Source organism: Gymnoscopelus braueri (assembly GCF_963280865.1).
Source record: "Gymnoscopelus braueri genome assembly, chromosome: 20".
In the NCBI taxonomy this organism is placed as follows: Eukaryota; Metazoa; Chordata; class Actinopteri; order Myctophiformes; family Myctophidae; genus Gymnoscopelus; species Gymnoscopelus braueri.
In genome coordinates this window covers 3149113-3163673 of record NC_137622.1, presented here as the reverse complement: position 1 = coordinate 3163673, position 14561 = coordinate 3149113, and the positions used below count along the sequence as shown (strand labels likewise).

The 14561-nt window shown below is 41.4% G+C and overlaps 1 protein-coding gene across 1 annotated transcript; it reads right to left on the bottom strand.

Annotated features, from left to right (window-relative positions):
- Positions 1–2349: 2349 nt before the first annotated feature.
- On the bottom strand, positions 2350–13916 carry pdgfrl (platelet-derived growth factor receptor-like). Its single transcript, XM_080415857.1, has 6 exons — positions 13674–13916; positions 9807–10086; positions 8845–8996; positions 8055–8348; positions 3371–3507; positions 2350–2728 (listed from the first exon to the last, which is right to left on the bottom strand). Exons 1-6 carry the CDS (start codon positions 13723–13725, stop codon positions 2546–2548), a joined length of 1098 nt encoding a protein of 365 aa, XP_080271983.1. The 5' UTR covers positions 13726–13916; the 3' UTR covers positions 2350–2545.
- Positions 13917–14561: the final 645 nt, after the last annotated feature.

Sequence of the window (14561 nt, the reverse complement as noted above, 5' to 3'; positions counted from 1 at the left end):
GCGTTTCAGGGGACTACTTTATTCCCTCTATATACTGTACCAAATCTCCTCACCACTTTTTTTCAGAACTGACATTTTTTTCAGAACGTTTCAGAATGTGTTGTGTACTCGTCCATTGGCTATTTTAACTATTTTTGGTGGTTAATTCATAATTTATTTTTGTAAGTTTGGGTCCGGAGCTGAACATTTTGGAAACCTCTGCTTTAAATAGAACTCCCAGCACTGACGGTGAGTTATAGTACCTTCTGTTAGAGGCAGCAGCAGGCTCTGTAGTCCACATTCCACATAAGGAATCCATTAAAGACATCAGCCTGGCACATGGCTCTGCTGTAAACCACATTTTTCTCTCCTCTGCATATGCTTCTCTCTTCTCTGGTTTTCATAGCAGTGGTTCTTGACGTTTTTGTTTTGCTTTTTACCCCTTTCTCCCACCAATTTAGTCGCTGTGCCAATTAATTCCTCCCTGCACACATTTGTGTTGTCGCTGCTGTTGTATCCTACTGACTCACCTGCCAGTGAGGAGCCCCCACCGGGAGGACATAGAACCTCCGTCCTACTCGTCCCGCCCAACACTCCCTGCTGACAGGTGCCGCCCCAGCCCGCAGGAGCAGTACATGCAGTGCATGACAACTATCACCCTCCCCACCCGGCTTCCCTCCCCCAAACACGGGCATAGACACTCGACAAAACCGGATGCACCACGGTGGATTCAAACCCCCAGCCTCAGCCCAGGGCAGGCACTTTACCACTAAATATGATAACTGAGCCTTTAGATTATAGACTTTATTGTGTCTTTATTATATTAACAGAATCTACATGTTTCTGAAAAATTACATTCCCATTAGGACTTGATGCCCCACTGATTTTGAGACGATGGTGAAATGCATTTGTAAGCTATACTCCAGTGCAGTGACTCTCAAACTAGAAAATGAACATGCAAAAAAGTACAAGCCTGCTGGGAAATCAAACTTTTATTTAATAAAAAATGTGGGCTGTATCGTAGTAATGGCATTACCCTTAGCTTACTGCTTAGTTTATGGTTTGTTTGTTTATGCTCAACTTGCTATGCCTTGAGAAGGCTATAGGTGTGGGTGTGGGCGAGGCCTCTGTCATATCAGCGAGTTAGTTTGTTTTAGATGGTAAAGAGAGAGTAGAGAGTAGTGTACACGTGACACGACTACATCCAAAAGAAAAAAAATTGAAGCCGAAGCACCTTTTCCTACAACTCCAAATGAAGGTAATGTAAGATGACCAGCCATGAAAGGTTTTGTATTGAACTGAGTGCTGTCGACATTACACATGAAACAAACACTAAAATACTAAATAAGCCATTACACTGCAGACATGTTAGTGGATGTGTACGATGCAGTGGCCTAACTATAGACAGTGCAGGCGGTGCAAGAGTTGGCGAGGGACGGGGGTCGGGGGGCCCGAAGATCTGGCTTTGCCTAGGGCCCATTCTGACGTTAACACGGCCCTGCTTGATCAAAAATACAGTGTCACACAAATGTATCAAAACAAGCTGCTAATTTTTTTATTTGAATCCTGAAAAGTAACAGTTTTGGACATAATGAGGTTTCCACCCAACAGACGATTTGGAACTCGATCAACGAACCCTGAGGCAGTGGTGGAAAAAGTACTCAAATGTTTTACTTAAGTAAAAGTATCAATACTGCAATGTAGAAGTACTCTATTACAAGTAAAAGTCCGGAATTCAAAATTTACTTGAATAAAAGTACAAGTATTGGTATCAAAATGTACTTGCCAAAAGTAAAAGTACTAAAATGTTTGAAAATAGCAGATCTACAAGCTCACAACGCATCGCGATGCGACGCGTTGTGAGCTTGTAGAGCGGCTATTTTCAAATAGCCTAGGTATAAAATAGGGCTAAAGTGGTCAATGTATGTTTTATAATGTAATCATTTATATTACAGTAACTAAAGTTTTCAAATAATTGTAGTGGAGTAAAAGTACAATATTTGCCTCGGAGATGTAGTGGAGTAAAAGTTAAAGTATTCACCTGTTTCCTAGGCTGTGTGTTTTCCACTTCCTGTCGATTTGATCCAATGAAATCCAATGAAACTGGTCAGATGACCAATGATATCCAATGAAATCGACAGGAAGTGGAAAACACACAGCCTAGGAAACAGGTGAATAGACAATTGGAAATACTCTGTTAAAGTACCTCAAAATTGTACTTAAAGGGATACTTCACTTTCGGGCCGGGGACACATTTAAAAAAAATATTAAAAATAAATGAAAAAAGTTATGGAAAATTCATGGCCCCCTCACACATTAGTAGGACACTCTAATGCGTGAGGGGGCCATGAATTTTCCATAACTTTTTTCATTTATTTTTAATATTTTTTTTAAATGTGTCGGCGGCCCGGAAGTGAAGTATCCCTTTAAGTACAGTACTTGAGTAAATGTACCTAGTTACTTTACACCACTGCCCTGAGGGTCCCCGGACCACACTTTGAGAGCCACTGTTATACTCCCATCAAGACAGATCCATATAAAGTGTGTGTGTGTGTGTGTGTGTGGACTACACGATGTTGGCCGCCACAAACGTTTCCCCGTTTTGGTTCTTGGCTCTACAGATGTACTGTCCGAAGTCGATGGTCTCCATGTCCAGGACGGAGAGGACGCTGTGGGACAGGCGGGTCGTGTGGCCCATCCCTCGGGTCACCAGCCTCCACGAGTCCTGGATGCTGACCGGACGCTTGTCCTGAACACAAACCATGCAAGTGTGTCATAATCAGTGGTGGAATAAGTACTTGAGTAAAAGTAGCAATACCATAATATAAAAAATATTCTGTTACAACAAAGTACAGTAAAAAGCCTGTATTCAAATGTTTACTTGAAATATACTTACAGTGCCAAAGTAAAGGTGTTACACAGAATGTCCTATTTCATATCTTTATTCAAAATGAGTCGATTTTCTTTCGTAAGCAGCGAGCTTGTGATTGGATCTTGTAGAATAGCCAAAGAATAAAATAGAGCTTAATTGACTAATGTACTATGTTAATAATATTCTAAATTGAGATTTTCAAATGATTGTAGTGGAGTAAAAAGTACAACAATTGACTCGAGATGTGGTGGAGTGTAAGTATAAAGCATCAAAAAATGACATACTCAAGTTAAGTAAAAGTAACAAAAGATTTTACAATAATTGAGTAAAAGTAATTAGTTACTTTCCACCACTGATTTAATGTGTGCAGTATCATAACACCTGGTATTTAATTTCAGTTTCACTATTATATGTGTGTGTGTGTGTGTGTGTGTGTGTGTGTGTGCGTGTGTGAGTGCGTGTGTGTGTGTGTGTGTGTGTGTGTGTGTGTGTGTGTGTGTGTGTGTTTGCAGATCTTACCTGTCCAGGGTAGGCCCAGCTGAATTCCACGTCTACCTCGGGCTCCCCCAGGACAGAGCAGGTGACGTTGACATTGTCCCCTCCCCTCACAGACTCGGGTGACCATGCTAGGCTTACAAAGGGCGGCCCGCTGGGTACTGTCAACCACATGATACAATACATTCAATCAGTGGTTCTCTCAAACTTGTACATTTCCGCCGGTCATCAAATTATTGGCTTAGGAATGCGACAAAAACATCTCCATGAATTCAAGGCTTCATGTGTGTAATGGATGTAAAATACGTTTTTTGGGGGGTGAACTACTCCTTTAAGTGGGTAAGAGAGTTGGCAGCTTATGATGATGTTGATTTGTGTTGGTTGCAGCCGTTAATTAGAGTGAGCAGCTGCACCTGTGTGTGGTGATTTGTGGACCTTTAAGGACGACTTCACCGCTTTTCAACCTATCTTCATATAATTGGACCTCACTAATACTCATGATAAAATGGTACAATTTTTTTCTACTTGGTCTGTGTCTCATAGGAGGGCTGTGGACAGTCCAGAAACCTGTCTACCAGTGACATCATCGTTAGGCATTTTTTTTTCCAACAATTTTTTATTTAGATTTTTATTAACACGAGAACAATGGCTTCTTTTATTGCATTGCAACTTTCCAGGAATAGAAAGCCTGCAGTTTCTATTAGCTTGGATTCCCCATAGATTTTTTCTGGGATTTATTTTTATTTTTTTATATTTAATTATATGATATAGTATATTTAATAAATACCCTTTGTTTTGCCGTTTTCAAAAACGTTTTTTCACAGAATCAAACGTTTTATGGTCATGATTCACCAGGACCCTGGATGGCTTGATTCTAGGCTTAAAATAATTGATATAAATATTTTTGGAAATGTCAATGGGAAAAATGCATTGACTATTTTGAAGTGGAACCAGAAAATGGCCGCCACTGCTATGCCCTATATGCAGCTGCTGGAGTGTGCCATTGTCATGGTATTATGCTGTAGAGCTGGGGTCCCCAAACAGAAGCCGAAGGCGGCCATAGCTGAGTGGGGGGCGGCCATAGCTGAGTGGTTAGTGAGCCCGCCTAGGGAGCCAGAGGCCCTGGTTGCCCCAGGTATGATTCCAGGCCAGGCCAGCAAATGTGTTGATGAAATGAAATTTGTCCCTGAGCAAGACTCTTAACCCCTAATTGCTCACAGGCCCTCATTGGAAACAAGACCGCAAGGACTTCCTTATCCTTATCCTTAAGCCCTATTTAATAGTGGAAAATAGCAGGTCTACTCTATTTTCACCATTTCTTAAAGTTTTTTTAAACGTATGGATTTTTTTTTAATAACATTTCTGAAAAATTATCTTTTGAAATATCCAGTATACTGTATTTTTTTTTTATAGTAGGAAACCCAAAAATGGGTCCTGACTCATAGTTTGAGAAACACTGCTGTAGAGTCATTTGAATCAGGCTGTTGCTGTTTTGGACCCGAAGGCTTGGCGGCAATGAGTCAGTGACATAGAGTTAAAAATAATAGAGAGGGCACCCGAAATCTCCTCCCATCCACTTGCATTGAGTTGCTCACCCAGCGCATGGGCCTGAATCACCCCTTCTTCCGGGTTGGAAATTTGGTGGGCGCGGCCTATTTTGGCCCCCAGTGCGTTTTGTGTCACAGAAGCGCGCAGCCCCGTGCGCAAGCTCGTGCGCATGCTCGTGAGTCGAGCCCATTGGTCGAAACCGTTTTCGCTCGTTCATGTTGAGGTACTAAGCTGCAGTACCATGAATGGCCAGCATGTCCATTTGGCTTCAATGAAACCACTGGGTTCTGGGGGCTTGGTCAGTGACAATGAGTCAAGGTCAGTGAGTCTGTTCTTGGCAATAGAATTGAAGTGTGATTTGTGTTGTGGTACAACTCAGTACAGTAGCTGTTGAAGGTTTGTAGGAGTGTTGTGCAACAGGTAATGGAACCAATCGATTTAATCTATTATAATACAAAAAATTATATTCGCTAATTTAATAAAAAATTTGGGGCATTTCATTAGAGTATAAAACACGCACTTCTTGATTATTTGATCAATCGAGAAAAACGAATCGATACAGTGAAGGAAATGATCCCATAGTCTTAAAGGTTTGTAGTAGTTGTTTGCTGGGTTGCACGGAAACACGTCGATATTCCACCACTGCCTCTCTCATAGAATGTGTGACTATTTAGCTATTTTCTTTTTCATAAGGAGGCTGCTGCTTAGCGAGACGTTTCTGAGCTCTGACATGACATGCTATGATCCACTTTCTCTGTTGCTTTTCATTATGTGACCTAAGTGTCTCAGTGAGTGATGACTGAGTGACTTGTGACTAACCAAGACTATCTGTTTGGCCTGTTCAGTTATCTGTTTTAGTTATTGTACGGGAAAGGACTAGGTAAGATTTGGGAGTACCCCTTTACACTTTGCAGTGTTTAGAGTGTTTCTGTTGAACACAGTGGGCTTAAATAGATATAGTGTAGTAGGGTTTTTGTTGTCAATTGTTTTGCTTTAGAGTAGTTTTTGTGGTGTCTTTGTTTTATTCCTTACTTTGATTTGGCACCACCAGTCCTTTACCTGCTTTTGTTCTGTTTGGATTTCTACATATGGCGTACCTTTGTCAGCACCAGTCAACAGTCACAATGTAAATAAAACACCAGTTCACTAATGTCCATCAGGTTTTCTCTTTTCCATTCTTTTACTGGGTATGGTGTTACAGTCCCTTCCCCCTGTGGACCACCAGGTACATAACAATCTGGTACTGTATTTACAGTAGCACTGAGCAAGGAGGCAGTTGTATATTATTTGAGATGTGTTACGTCTAGAGTGGTGGGGTTCTGTAATGAGTTTACTCCACAGCTTATTGTACAATCTGACCGTAGATAATGGGTATTTCTGCAGTCAAAGTTGTGATGCGATGCGAGTAGCTACACTGGTAGGTGGTGCGCCCCTTTCCCCTCCTAGCTGTGCTTTGGGATGGCCCAAGACAAAAATAGCAAGACCTGCCATCTCCGGGTTACTTCCCGTATCCGTGTGACGTAGGCGGACGCCTTTTTAGGAGACCGGAAGTAGGTTTCAGTCTATTAATTCCAGTGGGAGAGTGAACGTGAACACAGCTTCTGAGCCGTTCTTTAGCCCCATGTTCACTGAACTATAGCCTGGGACCAGACGAATCTGCGAGTGAAAAAAATAATTGCACTCTGATATAGTCTGGCTACGCCAGGCTAACTGAACTGAATATTGGACCCGATCGTCACAAGCTACACAATCTTCCCAAGTTTGTCACACTAAAATGGCTTTTTTCAGAGAGACAAATCAGGAGAAAATCAACTTTATTATCGACCTTTCTCTGTCCCAGCAACACACTCTCGCGGGATCTAGCACCAGTAAACATAGGACGTTCGCGAGATTTGCCGTCAGACGCCGGTGCCCACTTAGGAGACAATTTGTAGGATTTGTGTACCGTGTCGCCTCTAGTGGCTCCAATTGGGATGGTGTATCTTCCTAAATTAACCATCTTTGGGTTGGCTCCCACAGTGTCAGGTTTTTTTTTTTGCTCACTACCAGTTCCGGGTGCCTGACGCACACACAGTGCCCTGCTAGACTCATCCTTCTCTCGCTGACCGTGTCTGTGACTCACGGTTGTACAGAGGCAGTTATAGAATGTTTATGCAACACAACCAAACTCCCCCTAGCAAGCCTTTTCCATCTCTCTGTTCATCTCTTTCATCTGCCAGTCAGAATTATGTCTCTTGAACCGAACATTATTTCCATTTAATAAATTCACCACAAATCCATTATCCTCTGTGTGAACTCCTCTGTAACAGCGAGACAGTTGATGTATTTAAGTTGGCAGGGATCAGAAGCAGGGTGGAGGCTTTTAACAAGATGAAAACCACGCATTGTATTCCTGGAAGCTGATGATGCCAAAACCTCCAGGTAATAATAATATAATATCTCAAATTGATATAGCGCTTTTCTAAGTACCCAAAGACGCTTTACATGGTAAGGGGGGGTTGGTGCAACAGTTAATTGAACAAATCAATTTAATTGATTATAAATTAAATCGATAATCAATCATTTAATAAAATCAATTAATAAGCTATCCCTATTTTTGGTAGCCAATCTACAAGCTCACAACGCGTCACGATGCATAGCTTGCAGAGCTTGTAGATTGGGCATTCTTCACTACTTTTGCATGACACCGCTGTGCGACAAAGTATAACATAGGACTTACATCGTAATAATATCGTCTCTGTCGGGTGGAAACCTCATACTGTATGTCCAAAACTGTTACTTTTCGGGAATCAAATTCAAAAGCATTTTTGATGCCTCCTAGTGTTGCCAACACTTGCTGTTAACATCTCACCTGCTACCATAAACCCCTAATTAGCACCGTCTCTTACTCCCCTCAAGAGTCGGGGCTGTAGCATGCCACTTGGACACAGGCCAAGGTTGGGTCGCCTGGAGGAGGGTGTCTGTTGCAAGACCCGAAACACCCAGTGACTCCAGGTAACAACACTGATGATGTGTCCAAGTTTGTACATCAGTAGATGTTTTTATTTACTAAAATATGGAGATAAGCGGTTTCTGCCCGACAGCGACGATATAGAATAATCGCTACGAAAACAATGGATAGTAGTAGCAGGCCTTGTCGTGTGACGGCAGGGTACCGTACCTTCCACGTAGAGCAGCTGGTACTTGTTGGAGACTTGCGGGGTTCCTCTGGCCACGGCCTTGCAGTAGAAGACCCCCTGGTGCTCTGGACTGGGGTTGTGCAGGACGAAGCCCTTGGTGGGGTCGTAGGTCACCTGCGTCCCGTTGGCGGCGACTTCCTCCGGAGGAACCTCCCTGTGGAGCGTGACCCTGGCCAGGGGACTGGTCACCCGGCAGGGGACGATGGCCGGCCGGTCCGGACGTATGTAGACGATCTCAAAGTGGATGGCGGAGGGGACGAAGAGGTTGTCCTTATCTGGTCCCATGGGGACAGAGAACAGAAGCATGTTAGTGTTTCTCTTTCGTTAATTCCACCCCACACACACATTTCTGTGTGTTGTCAGTTCACCTGCCAGTGAGGAGCCCCCACCGGGAGGAAGTAGTAGCCTCCGTCCTACTCCTACCGCCCAACACTCCCTGCTGACAGGTGCCGCCCCAGCCCGTAGGAGTATGTGCAGTGACAAATATCACCCTCCCCCGAACATGGGTTAATTGTGTTCGTATATTAGACGCTCGACAAAAGCCGGACTGCACCGCAGTGGATTCAAACCACCAGACTACACGCTGGTGGGCAGGCACTTTACCAATGAATTAGAAATAAGTTAAAAGATCAAATCTACAGGTTGTGTACTCTGGGCGCTAACTGTTCTGTGTGATGAAGCAAATAAAAGTACAACATTTTTTTTTTTTCCTTTGTATAAAACAAAGTGCACCATATGTGATCGGATTACTAGTATATGATAGTAATTCACCAGTGAAGTAAACGTATGAGGCGAAGGTTCGATCTGGGTCCTTGCCGCATTCTGAGCCGTCACACACAATGGCGCCGCAGCTGTAGTGCCCAGTGTCGGCTGCAGAGGGCGACGTCAGCACCAACTGACTGTACTTGTCAATCTGCTTTATGCTGTGGAGGAGTGGTGGAGAAAGCAATAACACATTGAACGGATAATTACATGTGATACTTCACATGGACTTGCCAGATATCAGCATACCAACAAGGACTATATAATAGAAATGATACTGTGATTACAGCCTGACCCATGCCCGATGTTTGGGTCTGATGTCAATCTCGACTTTTTCGTGTTAAGGACCCCCAAATGAATATGTTTGGCCACGGACCCCCCATCTGAAAATGTTTTGTGGCAAGGACCCCCCAGAAGAGAAGATGTGTGTAAACAAAAACTAAATAAATTATTCAAAAATGTCCAATACTTACCCTCCCACCCAAGGACCCCACTTTGAGAACCACTGTCCTGGACCACCGATTGATGATGTTTAGTCCAATAATTTGTTAAAAAGTGCACATCTTTTTGCAGTTTTTGACAATTTAGATATCATATATATTTTGCGTGACGTGTTGTGAGATTCAGATTGTAGATCGGCTGTTTGTGAAAAGGTTTTGCCTGGTAATCATTGGGACACATCGGCTGCACAATTTTCTGGATTCAAAATCAAAAATAGCAGAACTACAAGAAACGCGTAGCTTTACGCCGCGTCTCGAGCTTGTGGATCTGCTATTTTCAATGCTTTTGTGTGACGCTGCAGTATGATCAGGTAGGGCGTTAATTTACAAAAAAACTCAAAGTTAAAATGAGATGAGGTTTCTGCCCGACAACAACAAAATGATAAATAGCGATATTTGTAAGTCAACAGGGTTACAATACTGTGATGATAATAAATCATAAACAGTGATATCTGTCCGACAGTCAGTCACCTGAGGCGTGAGTCGTTGAAGGTGTCCAGGTTGGAGGGGTAGGACCAGCCGATCTTACTGCCTTTACATCTCAGCTCCATGGTGCGTCCGGGCGTCAGCGTGGTGTTCTGTCCCAGACGCAGGAAGCGGCCCTTATCCAGGACCTGCGTGAGCAGCGACTGGCCTTTACCCCCCAGCTCCTTTTCCTTCAGCTTCGGGTGGCGAAGCTTGGTCCGCTTGCCCCCGGGCCTGATGCGGTTCTCTCCGGCGTCTTTACGACGCTTGACCTGTTGACAGGAGCCTTTGAATTAAAAAAAAGAGGGAGTTATATATATATATATATTGTCTCTGTCGGGTGCAGTGTTGATTTCGTCGACTAAAACTATGACGAAAAATCTTCGTCGACTACCTTTTTTCACTGACAAAAACGTAATAAAAACGAAATAAAAACTAAGCTATGATGACTGAAACTATGACTAAATATATTGACAATTTCGTCAACAAATAAAAACTAGACTAAAATGTTAGTGAGGGACTAGAGGAGAAGAGATCCAGTAGAACTAAGACTAGTGGAGAAGAGAACCAGTAGAATTAAAAGACAAGTCATTTTATGTTTGGTTGTGCTCAGGTGTTGCGCTCTGAAAATAGCAGATCTACAAGCTCACAACGCGTCGCAGTGCAACCAAGTGTAAAATCAGCCATTACGACGTCATCAAGGCACCGATAAAATACATTTTAGTCGACTAAATCAACTGTAGATTTAGTCGACTATAATCTTAGGATATTTAGTCGACTAAAACTAAACTAACAGTAAAACATTTCAGATGACTAAAATATGACTAAAACTAAATCAAATTGCTGTCAAAATCAAAAACCTGCTGTGGAAACCTGCTGTCCAAAACTGTTACTTTTCAGGATTCAAATAAAAAAATAGCAAAAGTAGCAGATCTATAAGCTTGCGGCGCATTTCGAGCTTGTGGATCTGCTACTTTTGATGCTTTTGTGTGACACTGTAGTATGATCAAGTAAGGCGTCAATTTATGAAAAAAAATGAATATGAATCAATAAGAAAAAAGTTAGAATATGGAGATTGATGAGAGTGAGATTTCTGCCCAACAGCAATGAGTTATAAAACAATAAAAGTAGTCCTCTCCTATTTGATCAGCGTTCTTCATTGAGTGACAGACAGTGCAGGAACGCTGAGAGGGAGACAGTGTGGCAGTGGTTCCCAACCTGTGGGCCTGGGGACCACTGGTGGGCCGTGAGGATATGTGGGCCCCCCAAACTAATTGTCAAAACACTGAGAGTTTAATGAAAATATAACATTATAGAAATGTATGTAAAAAAAGTTTTCTTATAACTTTGAGGAAAAAAAAATACATTGGTTCCATTGATCCAAGCCAGAATACAATCGATTGATTGATCATTAAAATAAACATGCTGAAAATGCAGGTGTTAAGTGGTCAGAAATCACGTCATAAAGAAATCACATTGTTAAAAGCAAATAATAAATAAAAGATTAAATCACAGTTATAAAAAAGGAAGATAAAATCAAATCAAATAAATAAACACATTGCAATAATCATATTTAAAGACGGATCAAATCTATCAGAGACAGCAAAATGTTTACTTTATGTCCACAGTCTTTATAAGCCAATTTTGGGGATGAAAGTATCTGAACTTTTAACAGAGACAAAAGTTGAATGGAATCGGTGCAGGACGCAGAACGAGGCTCAGAACACTGAACCATGTTCCACATCTGGAAGAATACTCAATGATCTCCTCACAGCTGCATCAACACAGCACAAAATGTGTCCCGCCCCCCCCCCCTGGCCTCTCCAAAACTGTGTGTCAGCATCAGTGTTGCCAAGTCCGCTTATTATAAGTGACTTTGGGCTTGTTTTTTTTTTTTCAGTTAAAGTAGCAGTGTGTAACTTTCATTTAATTAATTCAAATGTCATTTTGTCCAATCTATATGGTAGAGTATGTTAATACAATATAACTTATACAATTGGGGTGGTTGTATTTTGTCTCCCTGCTCTTCTATTGAGACATTTAGATCGTGTCAAAGGTCATGTCTCACCTAGACACAGGATCTGACACGAATTTGGACCTGATGGTCAAGATTTATCCCCTGAGCAAGCAGGCAAGCTCCATTAGCTCAATGGTAAAAAAAATGCACACAATGCAGAAACCAGGTTAAAATCCTGGGTAGAAGAGGAAAGTTACATAGTGCTGCTTTAAGTCACTTGTAAATATTGGTAGTTTTTTTTTGGTTTGTTTCAAAAGTGTAGTTGTTATTTGGGCTTCCTTCCTAATGTTGTTTAAAGGTTCTCAAAGGTTTCCATGTCACATTAATATGTATTTGACCGCAGAAGACCGAAATCTGAAAGTATTTTGTGGCAGAGACTAGGGAGCCAAGTACAAGATTTGTGTGTTGTTCAAATGCTTCAAAAACATTCCATATTGTTCACACATCTTTTCCCAATATTTGTGTTGAAAATAGCAGATCTACAAGCTCACAACGTTGTCAGCTTGTAGATCTGCTATTTTCTAAAGTGGTTAAACTGATGCTTTCGGGCTGCTTTCGGGCTTGTTTTCGTAGACATGGTTTCTCGTTTCTCTCACAAAGCGTGCCAACACTGGTCAGCATTTGCAGTTGCATTTTAATTCTTATTTATGAGAACAGTTGACAACAAACGATGGCCTGTGTGGAGCCAAATGATTTTGGTTTCACAAAAGCATGAATCATAAATGTAACAGAAATAATAATGTTCTTCTGAGCGCTGAGAAATGTGAGTGCAGAACAGAGACTGTGGTGCAGAAATGCCTATTGCATGTCTGTCTGTTATGATGAGTTTGTTAGCAGGAGCACATAAACCACATTCATAATAAGACCCTTTAAGAAACTCTATTATTGTATGTAAATGATGGCACCTCCCACCATACCCTAGTAGTCCATCCCAAAATGATCATTTGAACTGGGGACCCCACACACTGACAAGCACTTGGAATTGTAGGCATTACATAGTTTGACTCGGTTCCACAGATTACTATTGTAAAAATTGCAGATCTACAAGCTCACAGCAGCTTGTAGATCGGCTATTTTCACAATGTTTTCCTCTTTCTTACATAATCTTGCACAATTTGGTATTAAAAAGGTATTAAAAAGCCTTTGTCACTTTAGAAACGTGCAGATACCCTGTATACACTTAGGCAGTGTTGTAAAGTAACTAAGTACATTTACTAAAAAACTGTAAAATTTGAAAAAACATTTGAAAACGTGCGAAATGGAATATTCTGCATAATGAGTACTTTCTACTTCTGGTACTTTATACCAATACTTTTGTACTTTTACTCAAGTATTATTTTAATTCCGGACTTTTACTTGTAAAGAGTATTTCTACACTGTGGTCTTGGTACTTTTACTTAAGTACAAAATGTGAGTACTTCTTCCATGCTTATAGGCCTATACTGTAGGCCTATGTTGGTTTGTTTACTGTTGAGTGAGAAAACAATGTTGCACATTAAAAGCTAATCATCTGGGGACCTCCCTGGGGGTCCCAACCCCCAGTTTGGGAACCACTGCCCTAGTCTATACAGTATACTCCTGCAGAAACGTATCCAGACAAAATCTTCACAGATCAGGGCATACTATCTAATCCCCTCTCTATTCTCAGATTAGATCACACATACACATGAAGCTTAAAACACAAAGAATCAACTTGTGGGCAAGTAAGGAAAAGTGAAGTATATTAAACAGAGGAAAAGTGAAGTATATTAAACAGAGGAAAAGTGAAGTATATTAAGCAGATGAAAAGGGAAGTATATTAAACAGATGAAAAGAAAAGTATATTAAACAGATGTAAAGCTATGTAGATCACTCACCATGTTGGAGCTCCACCCAGAGCAACAGCAGGCAGAAGAACCAAAGCTTCATACTGTAGTTTAGCAGAGGAGATGAAAGTCTGTATGGTGGTCCCTATACACTACTGCTGGACAAAGTTACAGCTGGAGGAATGGTGATCGGACCCAAGTTGTCTTCTACTGGAACTCTGCAGGCTCCAGCTGAGCAGTTTAGATCTGCAGCTCCATCATCCGTACAGACAGACAGACAGAGGAAATAACTTCACTTTGTCTTTCCAGACGAGTCTGGCGTGGGATGGAAATGTTTTTTGGGTGGTGTTTGACGCCCTCTGGTGGCTGCCTTCCTCTTCCTTTGCCAAATTTGAAGCCCAGAAGCAGTCAGTGATTTACTTAGACCTGAGGCCGATTCTACAAATGCCTTCTAAATCAGTAGTAAGATAAAAAAAAATAGTGACACGATGTGAGCTTGTATATCTGCTATTTTTGAATAGCCAATGCAAAAAATTTAAAAAGATTTTAAAAGTATCAATATCGCAATGTAGATGTAGTCTGTGCTACAAGTAAAAGTCCGGTATTCAAAATGTACTTGAGTAAAAGTACAAAAGTATTGGCAGGTACATAGGACCACAATGGAATGGAAATGTTTGTGTTATCCTTTTATCCTTAATGTCTGACTGTACCACGTTCCGTTTACATTTATGACTAAATAAAGTATTCAATCAATCAATTGGCATCAAAATATACTGAAGTGAAAGTATTAATTACACAGAATGTCCCATTTCACACACGTTTCCAAATGCATTTCATGTATTAAAATCTTTTGAAAATAGCAGGTCTACAAGTTCACAGCGCAATGCATCACGTGTTGTGGGCTTGTAGATCGCTATTTTCAAATAGCCAAAGTATATT

Bases quoted from the DNA above. Each gene is read 5' to 3' on its own strand.
- pdgfrl (XM_080415857.1), bottom strand. From the start codon at position 13,725: ATGAAGCTTTGGTTCTTCTGCCTGCTGTTGCTCTGGGTGGAGCTCCAA. The intron at 8,349-8,844 runs GTGAATTACTAT...CCATGGGACCAG, and splicing joins CTCATACGTTTACTTCACTG to ATAAGGACAACCTCTTCGTC. The intron at 2,729-3,370 runs GTAAGATCTGCA...GTTTGTGTTCAG, and splicing joins GCTGGGCCTACCCTGGACAG to GACAAGCGTCCGGTCAGCAT.